Source organism: Octopus bimaculoides, chromosome 18, assembly GCF_046866305.1.
Source record: "Octopus bimaculoides isolate indiv1 chromosome 18, ASM4686630v1, whole genome shotgun sequence".
NCBI classification, from domain to species: domain Eukaryota; kingdom Metazoa; phylum Mollusca; class Cephalopoda; order Octopoda; family Octopodidae; genus Octopus; species Octopus bimaculoides.
In genome coordinates this window covers 39,164,322-39,177,060 of record NC_142945.1, presented here as the reverse complement: position 1 = coordinate 39,177,060, position 12,739 = coordinate 39,164,322, and the positions used below count along the sequence as shown (strand labels likewise).

Sequence of the window (12,739 nt, the reverse complement as noted above, 5' to 3'; positions counted from 1 at the left end):
GCTTGATTGTAATATTTATTTTAGTGATCTCTGAAGGACGAAAGACAAAGTCAACCATGCCAGGATTTGAAAACAAACCATAAAAGTGAAATACTGTAAAATTATGCCTGACATTCCAGCATTTCTACAACCCCAGTGTTTGACTTATACTTATTTTATCAACCTCAAAAGAATGAAAGGTAAAGTCAACCTTGGCAGCATTTGAACGCAGGACATAAAGTTGGAAGAAATGCCACTCAGCATTTTGTCCTGCATGCTAACAACGCTGCTAACCCACTGCCTCAGTAGTAGTAGTAATAATAATAATAATAATAATAATAACAATCCTTTCTACTATAGGCACAAGGCCTAGAATTTTAGGGAAAGGAACTAATCGATTACATCGGCTCTAGTACACAACTGGTCCCTGAAAGGCCGAAAGGCAAAGTCGACCTCAGCAGAATTTGAACTCGGAATGTAGCGATGGGTAAAATACTGCTAAGAATTTTGTCCAGTGTACTAATGATTCTATCAACTTGCCACCTTAATAATAATAATAATAATAATAATAATAATAATAATAATAATTCTTTCTACTGGAAGTACCTGGTCAGTGCATCACTGGTACTTAATTTATTGACCTTGAAAGGATGAAAGGTGAAGTCAACCCCGGTGGTATTTGAACTCAGAATGTGAAGACAGACGGAATACCACTAAGCATTTCACCTGGTGTGCTAATGATTCTGTCAGCTCGCCACCTTAATAATAATAATAATAATAATAATAATAATAATAATAATAATAATAATAATTTCTTTTATTGGCCACAAGAGCTAGACACTTGTCCAAGGTGCCATGCCATGGAATTGAACCCAGAACCATATGGTTGGGAAGCAAACTTCTTACAATACGGCCACAATAATATTTGTTAACCATGGTAACAAAACACAACAGAATATACAAGAGAAACCATTTATTGTAATATTATTTATATATTATACATAACAATAAATATAACATATGTGATATGTGTACAGTATCGTTCCTCAAATATAAAAACCCCCAAAATATAATTATTTACTTTTTTATTTAATCAATTTTTGTAAGCTCAGTAATTTGAGATTTTTTTCTTAAAAAGAAATCATTGTATATCTTTATAGTCATGGTTTTTTTGGGGTTATTTTTTTTTACCCTGTTTTAACAGAAAAATAAATAAATTCATCTGATATCCTGCAATATAACATAACAAAATAAATAAACCATGATACCATAGCATATGATATTTCCACTGAAACACCATCAAAGAATGATTTCTTCAACACTGTCCATGGAATTGTCTAAAGAGTCCAATGTTGACCTCTTCTCAAACCTATTCATTTGCTGACGAGATGGCAACAGCTTTGTGGAATGTTTCTCATTGTTTCTGCTGTCATTTCTCAACACATTGCTGACATCCCAAACATCTGGTTCTGAAGAGCCAATGTGGTTTGAGTCCCCATCACTATACTTAAAACCTAAAAAGTCTCCATTGCTTGGCAGATTGTCTTGGGGAGTGTCTTCAAGTAGCTCTTTGAAAATACTGTTCTTGTTCTTTCCAATTGACTTTTGGTGCCATTTAGCATCATTGGCATCTCCATTTCTTCCTTGAAACTCATTCATAGGTTTGTAAGAAGCCAACGATATATCTTGTGCCAAAAAATCATCAATGGATTTGTCCTTTAAAAGCAATAAATCATTTTTAATATCTAAGGGTGCCGTGACTTTTTCTGAGAATCCATTTAATGTTAATGGAGAATTTCTTCTATTAGAGTTATGTTCATTCACTGGACGACCCTGGTGAAGGTTCTCAGTCTTCTGTGAGAATGAATAATGTGTTTTATTATCAGCTTTAGTTGACACATTTTCATTGGAGAACATGCTATCAGACTTCAAAGGCATTTCAGGATTATCATCAATTTCTTTTAACTTTGCCAGCAGTAAATCCTTCTTTCTACGTTCCTCATCTTGTTTCTGTTTTAATTCTGCCATTTCCCTATCACTGTAGACCTGTTTCAGTTCTTCAGGTGCCTTCTTTGGTATTGATTCCTTTGGTTTTGTTTCTTCAATCTTTTCTAACTTGTAACCCAAATCATCATTTACACTTATCTTCTCTGTTTCCTTTCGCTTTTCCATCTGTTTGTTATCTGTATTCATCTGTTCAGCTATATCTGGCTCTTGCTCATAGCTGTCAGCTGTAAACTTCATTTCCTTCTTCTCCCACTCCTTGCTCTCTTCTTGTGTTTTTTCTGGAATTTTCTCTGTGTGGCCATGCTTTTCAGACAGCAATACTTTTGTATTGAATGCTTTACTCAGATGGTTAATATTTTGTACATTTTTTATATCTCCTGAATTCTGAGCAGTGGAAGAATTCTTCATTGCCAGCTTCTCTTGTGCCCTTTTCTGTGAGACAAGCAGAAGTAGAAATATTTTAAAACACAGACAAATGGAATGAATGAATACAAGGTTTCTGAGAAACTGAAATAAAGCAAGTGAGAATCAAAGGGCCTGACAGCCATATTAAGCGGGGGGTGGCTACTCTAGGATGGACATTAATGGTATACTTTGAGTGCTGAAACAAAGAGTAAGAGGTAAACTTAAACAATGTTTTATAAAATCAATGATGGATATTTAAATGAGTGTTGAATACATAAACAGTGTAAAAATGCCAAAGAGATATAATGTATAGTTTGAATATACAGCCATAATCCTACTATATATATATAAAACCTCACAGAGTATTTAAATAACCACTATCTAGTGACATATACTGAGCCTTTCAGTGTAGGTGAAAAGTTTCTATCAATTACATTTGTGAATTGGGTAAAATTCTCAGATACTATTTTTTGCAATCAATCTGCAAACGCTCTTCAAATATGAAGGCCATAACTCCTCATATTCTTTCCAAATATGATGTTCGAAGTTGAGCCAAATGAAGCAGACTTATGATCAAAAGTGTTTAAAGTCCATCCCATCATTTTTTCAGGACTATTAATGTCTTTTTTTTTATATGTATATATATTTTTTAAGATGACGGTTTGGTTTGAGGGATATTTGTCTGCTATCTCAAGCTGGTCAAGTAATCATGCTGAAACTCCCACAAGTGGTGTTCTTTGGGTCCTAAGATAGTGAGCTAACTTTTATAATATCACGTTATGAAAATGATACTATGTTTTGTAACTAGTATAAGAAATGTAAAGTAAAGAGTAGATAAAAACAGTAGAGAAGCTGACCAAGTAACATATTTCAAATATTCGTTCTTTTTGTTATTTTTCATTTTACTCTAGGCTCTCATGTGTTAGGATGCTACTGAAGATCTTGTCTTCATATATCATATAAATGGTATTGAAAAGTTCCTGGCTTTGGGTAAAAGAAAATACAAAATTTTATTCAACATATTCACTTCTCAGATTCACACACTTATTACAGTGTTCCTTCAGTTTTTCTAATCTCTGTAAAAGAAATCGGAAGGTCAGGCCTCCAACCAGGCCTTTTGCAGCCAGGAATTTTTCTGCACCCTCGCATATCTAGGATAAATCAGCTGCAATGAATCCCACTTTTCTAAAAACTTGAATTTGAACTCAGCAATTCAAATTCATGAACCATAAGTCGATATTAGTGTTGGTATTAGGAGGCTATATTCTGCTAGGTGGACTGGGCCATTTAAGAGTTACCTAACAGAGCCACATTGACACAATGCAATATTAGTGGTAGAATATAAACTGTTCATCTTTTGTCTATTGTCATGTACTCTAATGTATTTAACCCACCTTGCTCTTGATAATTATGTGCTGTGAATGAATGAAGCATAACTATGCTAGACTAAAAAATTGATACGTCTTAAATGTATCCATGGAAGAAGTAAATCACAAGGTCATCTTTGGGAGTTCTTTAGTCTAGGTGTGAGGGCTATACTAAAGAAGTGAACCCCCACTCTCTTTGAAACATAACAAAATTATATCATTCATGGGTCTGTCATTCTTCTGGGTTTTCACACTGCAGTCCCATAGCCCCAGCTTAAAGATGTTACTATATAGCAGACTTCAGAAATATTTAAGACCAACTGAGTCATAAGAAAAACTGAGTAGATAAGATACACAGAGCCCCAGATAAAATAAGTAGTAAGGCAGGCTTATTTAAAATCAATGTTAAGTTAATGATGAGAGGTAATGATCAGCATTGTGGTTTAGATCAGTGGTTCTCAACTGGGGTCTGCATGACCCTTAGGGGTCCATATAAGATTTTGCTGTTAAGGTTTATGTGCAATAAATTGGTTATATTTCCACAATAAACAAAATAGTTCAACAATTTTTTTTTTATACAATTCCTAATATTTAACTGTAAAAATATAATAGCATTCTTTTTTTAAACATTGAATGGGTATGAAAGTTCCATTTGAGTAAAATACAAATCAAAGGGGTCCATAGCTAAAAAAATTGTCGAGAACCACTGGTTTAGATAACCAAAACAAACAAAATAAGCCCTACACAGAAATATGTGCCAATAAGAATTTCAATTCCCCAATTTCAACTTACCAATTCCTTCTGTCTTCTTAATTCTTCATACTTCTTAATACGATGAAAAGGAGGAGTCATTGGAGGTATTTTCTCATTAAATTTGTTCTTAACGGAAGGAGTTGATCGTGGTGTGTTGAAGGAACCATTTAACTTGTTGGCAACAGCTTTTTGTCGGTTGCTGTAAATATTCCAAACTTCTAATTCTTTCTCCTTTTCCTACACAAAATAAAAAATTCAACAGTGGAGCAATAGGAAAAAAAGTGTCTTACTCAAGGACACAACACACTGCTGGGAATCGAATTCACAACCTTACGATTTTGAGCTGAACACCCAAACTACTAAGCCATGTGCCTTCCCACTTGGTTGTAAAGCAAGCTTCTTAACCACACAGCCATACCTACGTTTTTCTCCAGTTTATTTCCAGTCTTGTTCTTGCAGATCTAGACTGGCACCAAGTTGCCAATTCACATGACTAAATCAGCTTAAAATATATGGTGGTTGATTTAATTTTCATTTTCGATTGTATGTTATTCATGCATCTATAATGTGTGCAGACCTCATTTTCAACAAATGAAAGTCAAGTGTACACCGGATAATTCTAGAAAAGTTCTGTAGCGACAGCTTTATAAAAAACCAAATTTGGTGTGTTGTATCAGAGAGAGTTTCACTTACCTCGCTGCAGTCACAAAACTCTGCTCTTAAGCTGTTTTAAGAGCTACAAACTCAAACCAATGTGATTCCTCCTAATAGCTACCTTCACAGCTATAAACCAAATCAGAGTTGATGAAAAATCAACACCATACATTTTTGCAGCAATGTGTCAATCAGTAAGTTTTCAACTCCTGTGAATGTGATGTTCTTATAATATGATGCTGTCTGTTTTTCATAAAGCCTTGTACAATTGTAGCAATAAATATATATATAAATTGCCCCCCCCCCCCCCTGCTACAGATATAAAAGAGCTATCATATTTTTCAGCATCAAGGATGCTACTTTTTCTGAAAATGAAGCTTAAAAATTTACTGTGCATCCTATAAGACTAAGGTTACATTTTTTACATTTTCATAAACCAATTTTAACCTCAGTAAAGGGTTCTCTATGCTAAGCTCACCATGTCTCCACACTATAAAAGTTAAAGAAAATATGCAGACTAAAAGCATTCAATATATCTATATTGATCTATAGATTATTAACCACTAGCAAAACATTTTCATAAAGTATGTGAAAGTAGTGAGATCTTGTGTTTATGGTTATTGAAGTTTGAAAATTACCAGACCAAAATTTGGGATGAGGACATCTTTAAGATCGGAGTGTCTTCGAGTTGAGAAACTTGCTACTTACCAAAAGCTGCAGTTCCAACTGACCGAATTTCTCTTCCAAATTCTGTAAGGAGTTTTTCAACTTCTTGTTTTGGCTCTTCTCAATATTGATCTCGTGTTTGTGATTATTTATGAGATGTTCGGTATGGCTCTGTAAGTTCTGGTATAAATGAAGAAACAAAGTAAAAAAGTATTGAGGCAAAACAGATGTTAAAATAATATATCAGAGTGAGGAGGAAGTTATTACCATTGTTTAACCCTAAGTCAGCTCTGACCGAGCATGCTTACAATCAAAGGTGTTCCAGCCATGACCAACACAACGTTTCGTAGTACTTAAGATCATAGGGTTTGAGAGTTGACTTCTATTTTTAGAAAGTTTAATGAGTACACTGAGATGGCTCCTTCATTGCCTTGGAGATAATAGCGTAGGTGGTGATGATGATGATTATGAAGGGTCGGGAAGAGAGATCATTCATATCAATGTCAGGAATAAGATGAAGAAAATAACGATGATGAAGGAGTATTAGTTTTAGGGTGGTTGCCTTGATTAGGCTGCAGATATGAAGGATATTGATGTGTTGAAAGCAAAGATGACAGTGATAATGGTTGAGGTGGTGGTGATGGTTGTTGTCGTGGTGGTGCAACTATTAGCAATAATGATGATGATGATGAGAAGGAAGCAGTGAAATAGATGGCAGGGAGACAATTATGATAACAGCAATAACAATGCTCCTGACAACAATAATGGTGGTGGTGGTGGTGGTGGCGGTAATGATAACTGGTGATTACAATAGCAACAGCTTTACAATACTGTATGTGATAATGATTTTTGTCATAAAAAATCTTTGACAGTTTCTCCTCCTACTCCTTACAGTTAATCAGATTCTCCAAAATGATTCCACCACTACAACCCCCACCACCACCACCACCACCACCACCACCGCCACCACTCCCCCACCCCAACACTGCAAAGTAGAAATAACTGAAAAGAAAAAAGAAATCATAAAAAACATAAAATAAAGGCAAAAATTTACCTGAATCTTCTTCTCTGATTCCTCTGTCCTTTGTTCGGCAAGTATCAACTTCCGAGTGAGCTCAGCTCTGTCTATCAGTTGTTCCTCCTCAAGAAGTATCTTGTACTTGTTCAGCTTATTTTTGGTTCGTTCTAATTCAGCATCAGCCTCCCGCAGAGATTCTTCTGATTTTCGATAACGAAATTTCAGACTACGTATCTGTTCCCGAAGCATTTTCAATTCTTTGTTGTGAGAATCAATCAGACTTGGAAGTTTGTTTTTGCTGTTATCAAATTTTTCGATGATTTTCGCTTGCCGCAATTCCATCCGTTTCAATAGTCGGATTTCTTCCTTCTGCTTCTCAATTTGCAGCAAGAGATCTCCATTCATATTTCTCAGTTCATTGTTGTGTAGCTTGCGTACTGATAAAATCTTTTGTTCAACATCACTAGAAGGGGTGATCCTCAAAGAAAACTTGGAAGGTCGTTTCATCTTCTGGTGGTTATGAGATTTTTTTACTATTGCTAAAGGAATGAAATAATAAAAAAAAAAAAAAACGTTACTGAGAGAACAAGAAGGAAAATGAATAAACTATTTATTATGGTAGGGAAAACAACAGAGCAGAAATAAATGGAAAGAATTTAGCTTATTCATGTTATTATGACTGATGTCAAATTAAGGTGGTGAACTGGCAGGTGTGTTGGCATGCCAGACAAAAAACTTAGTGGCATTTCATCTATCTTTATGTTCTGAGTTCAAATTCAATAGAGGTCAAATTTTCCCTTTATCTTTTCAAGGTTGATAAAATAAGCACCAGTTGAACAATGGGGTTGATGTAATTGACTATCCCCCTATCCCAAAATTTCAGACCTTGTGTCTATAGTAGAAAGGATCATGACAAATATCAATGAAATAAAGATATTTGGTGACCCATGTATGTTTGAAGAAATTTGCTTTGTTCAAAAACTTACAGCGAAAATGTCAAAAACTAAGGCTGTATGAAGTACAGAGGAGAGTTGAACAAATTTCAAGTTATTTCCAGCAAATATTATATAATATAAAAGGTTTATGTGGATATCTGAAGAAATGAACCCCATGATAACAGTTGTTTTGGAGGCAACTCACACCAAAGGTAATTTTCTCTGCTGACGTCAGCACTCAGCATACGACAATGGTTTGGCATATATTTACATCAACAGCAAGCACTGTTTATTTATGTAAACTATCATCACTGGGTAGAACGCTCCTGCAGTATTACTGCAGAAATAAGATCACACAACAGCATAAGCCAAACAAATAGCATACACTGGCTTAACAAAACATCTTCACAACTTAATTTTGGTATGAAAAATTTGAAAACAGGGTGTAATACATAATGGAACATGACAGTCTGTGCATAAATATCTTGTTTCTTTGTGGTGACTATACGTTGCACACACAACACATTACTTTGGCACATTCTTCTTTTTTTAAAGCAAGTACACAGCAAGTGTAGAATTACGTCAACTGCTGGCATGAGGTTAAATTCATTCGAACATGTTTAAGAAGTTTCCTAGCCACATGGTTTATTGGTTGTCACATTGTGTGGAATTTTGAGTAAGTGTCTTCTTCTATAGCTGCAAAATTATCAAAGCCTTGTTAGCAGATTCAGTAGATGGAAACAGAAAGAAGCCAACCATATAAATATATATGTGTGAAATATGATCTTTAGTTGCATATGATTATATATGCATGTGTGAAATATATTTGAAGCCTTATGGAGGTGATGACAAGTCACCGAAACTTCTGGTGATTTGCTGTGTTTGAGAAGACATGTCAAGCTGAGTGAATCGTGATCATGGCCAGTGTTGGTGGCACGTAGGAGGCACTTGAGCTGGTGACATTTAAAAGGCACCTTTGCAGGTGATATGTAAAAGGCACCCATGCCAGTGACACATAAAAAGCATCCGGTACACTCTGTAAAGTGATTGGTGGTAGGAAGGATATCCAGTCATAGAAACCAACCCAAAACAGACTGGAGCCTGGTGTAGCTCTCTGGCTTATGAGCCTCAGGCAAACAGTCTCACCCATACCAGAACGGAAAACGGATGTTAAATGATGATGATGATATGTATATGAATGTGATTTTGAGTGTGCATGTGTGTTTTTGCCATCTTGTCTTGACATTGCATGATTATTATAAACAAGATTATTATAAACATAGGCGCAGGAGTGGGTGTGTGGTAAGTAGCTTGCTTACAAACCACATGGTTCTGGGTTCAGTCCCACTGTGTAGCACCTTGGGCAAGTGTCTTCTACTATAACCTCAGGCCAAACAAATCCTTGTGAGTGGATTTGGTAGATGGAAACTGAAAGAAGCCCGTTGTATATATGTATGCATATATACATGTGTGTGTGTGTGTATATGTTTATGTGTCTGTGTTTGTCCCCCCAACATCGCTTGACAACCGATGCTGTTGTGTTTACATCCCCGTAACTTAGCGGTTTGGCAAAAGAGACCGATAGAATAAGTACTAGGCTTACAAAGAATAAGTCCTGGGGTCGATTTGCTCGACTAAAGGCGGTGCTCCAGCATGACCACAGTCAAATGACTGAAACAAGTAAAAGAGTATAAGAGTATGTATCACTGACATGTGTGTTTTGTGTAAAATTAAATTCTGGGAGATCACACAGCTGATACTCAGAGGTTTACCTTCTTACTTTGCACAGCAATGAAAAGCAGAAATATGAAATGCAACAATGTGGTATCTCAGATTTTAATGAATATATAAAACCATCTATATTTATTGAGCACCTTTTTTGTCATACTTGTAAACACAAACATACAAACATGCTCATGTACAAAAATAACTCCTTATTATTACCAGCAATGCACAGCCCCAAAAATACTTCAGTATTGAAATGTGTAAATACATGTAAAGTTGCCACATGAATTCAACACTTCAATTTTTTATGAAATACCTTACAGAAAAGATGTATGAATAAATTAGCTGGATGCAGTTTAATGTTTTACAAGTTTATTCATCTACATCAGGGGTATATATTCCAGGGGTACTAGGTGTGCACTGCACACCCATCGAAAATGGCAAACTCATTATAAATATTAACCTTATTCATTAATTTAATCACAAATCATAATGGAAAACTTTTGTTATACCCCTACTTGAAATTTGGTGGCAATGGGTGTCCTGAAATAACACTGCACACCTCACAGCACATTGTATCATAATATGGTACTGGTCGTATTATAGAATAATGGGAAGATGGCAAAAAATTAACAAAGGGTGTGTGACAGCTTAGACAGTATGGTCGCATGTTTGTTTTCATGGCGAGAAGTTGTATGTTTAAATTAATTTAAAATTCCTTTACATGAAACTGTTAGTCATAGTATGGTCAGTGTGGCAGCACACTCAATGACAAAAACCACCAGATGCCACTGATCTACATCACTATATACTTTTATTCTTTTATTTGTTTCAGTCATTTGACTGTGGCCATGCTGGAGTACCGCCTTTAGTCGAGCAAATCGACCCCAGGACTTATTCTTCGTAAGCCTAGTACTTATTCTATCGGTCTCTCTTGCCAAGCCACTAAGTGATGGGATGTAAACACACCAGCATCGGTTGTCAAGTAATGTTGGGGGGGACAGACACAGACACACAAACATATACATACACACACACATATATATACACACACACACACACACACACACACACATATATACATATATACGACAAGCTTCTTTTAGTGTCCGTCTACCAAATCCACTCACAAGGCTTTGGTTGGCCTGAGGCTAGAGTAGAAGACACTTGCCCAAGGTGCCATGCAGTGGGACTGAACCCAGAACCATGTGGTTGGTAAGTAAGCTACTTACCACACAGCCACTCCTGCACCTATATACATAAAAGTAATAAAATTTTATTATCATTATTTATTTAATAGTGTTAAAAGGACAGTCATTTCAATTTTTCTTTCGTATCTTTGTGCACAGTCCTTAACTATTCTAGCATGTTGATTATCTAACACTCTTATTTAGTGGAAATCTTGTTGATGACTTAATTAAAACCCATGTTACATTGATAGACTGACAATGAATGGTTTGATGCTGAATATTCTTAGACTGAACCGATGCCTTATTCCCAAACAACTCAACAAACTGAAATAAAATGTTTTGCCCAGAAACACAACAAAAAATACCAACAACAGGTTTGAACATGTGAACTCTGAGGAAGTAGTACAAAGCTTTCATCACCACCGTCACATCCATATTAATCACCATTACCACCACTAATACCACATCAAAGTCAGGCAACTGGTCAAGAGTGTTCCTCAGGTCTCTATAGCAATAGAGGGAATAGAAAGGTTGGTAGCAGAAGTGGTGGTGGTGGTAATTCAATGATTTAAGTTGTCAACAAAGAAGCTTTTATTTGTATTATTTAACACTGAAAGGGTTTAGTCAGCATTATTTTTTTCCCTTCTGTTTGAATCTTTCCCAAAACAATATAGGATTATTAAATAACCTGTATAAGGGAATACAATATCTTTTCTCTTTGTTTCCATATATTGATATTACCTTACATATATTGCCTAACTTCCCATCTGCATTGCCCAAAGGTTTTTTCCAAAGATACATTTACATGCATTGCAATGCCACAAGCAGACTATAATACTCTTTAATCATTAGCTACTTTCAAACCAGGCTGCAAATTATTATTCCTTGCTAAGTAAGTTTTATTCACCATTCATTTCCAAAACAAACTGGCTTCATCAATATTTATAATTTGTTCATCAACATAAATCCCATTTCCAATAATTTTTTTATCAGTTCAACAGGATATCTAGTTACTGTACCACCATCTGCATTTGCATTTTCCTATAATGTTATTGATTTCAAATCATTTCCTAAACCTGTTGGACCATCCAAAACTTCCAGAAATTGTTTTGCTAATTTTTCCAACAGTTTCATTTTCTTTCATTTTTTTTTTTGAACAGCTGCTAACAGACCAACGATCATTGTTTTGATAGCCATTTGACTTAAAGGAATATCCATTTATCATTGCAATCTTCGATCCAAATTAGCAAGAGATGTTCCATTTCAATCATTGCAATGCTTCTGTTTCTTATTGTTTGGAAATTCAATGATGAAGCAACACTGTCTCTATAGTCTTTATAAAGCTTCATGCTCTGAATAATATTACAAGTTGTTGATTCATTGATAGCATGGTCTTGGCCTAGTTTAGCTTTGGTAGCATCACTTCCATGTTTTGTTATTCATTGATAATTTTATTTCCAATCCTGTAACTTTGTTCTTCTCATTAGAACTGAACTGGAGCTGCTCAACAACAACAACAGCAGCGACGACGACAACAACGAAAACAACAAATACCATAAGAACTAGAATTTAGATCCAATAATTTTTTCTACTATAGGCATGAAGCCTGAAGTTTGAGGAGAGAGAGGGACAGTTGATTGCACTGACTCCAGTGATTGACTGGAGTTCAACTTTGGTCAGCTTTGATTTTCATGCTTTCAGAGTCAATAAAGTACCAGTGATTGACCGGTACTTTATTGACCCTGAAAGGACGAAAGGCAAAATTGACCTCAGCAGCATTTCAACTCAGAATGTAAAGCAGGAAGAAATGCTGTTAAGCATTTCACCTTGTACACTAATGATTCTGTCAGCTCACTGGATGGATTAAGATGACAGACTGACAATGAATGGTTTGATGCTGAATATTCTTAGACTGAACTGATGCCTTATTCCCAAACAACTCAATGAACTGAAATAAAGTGTTTTGCTCAGAAACAACAAAAAATACTAACAGCAGGTTTGAACATGTGGACTCTGAGAAAGTAGTACAAAGCTTTCACC

General features: G+C 35.5%; 1 protein-coding gene across 3 annotated transcripts in view; it reads right to left on the bottom strand.

Moving 5' to 3' along the window:
* Positions 1 to 937: 937 nt before the first annotated feature.
* LOC106881953 (uncharacterized) overlaps positions 938 to 12,739 on the bottom strand; it is a 46,818-nt gene continuing 35,016 nt past the window's right edge. For all 3 annotated transcript variants that reach the window (XM_089366018.1, XM_089366020.1, XM_089366019.1), the window contains 4 exons: positions 6,886 to 7,388; positions 5,874 to 6,011; positions 4,551 to 4,748; positions 938 to 2,418 (listed from right to left, as the gene is read on the bottom strand). In XM_089366018.1, coding sequence (XP_089222144.1) covers positions 1,279 to 2,418; positions 4,551 to 4,748; positions 5,874 to 6,011; positions 6,886 to 7,388 — 1,979 coding nt within the window. In that variant the 3' untranslated portion in view covers positions 938 to 1,278. The remainder of the gene's footprint in view (positions 2,419 to 4,550; positions 4,749 to 5,873; positions 6,012 to 6,885; positions 7,389 to 12,739) is intronic.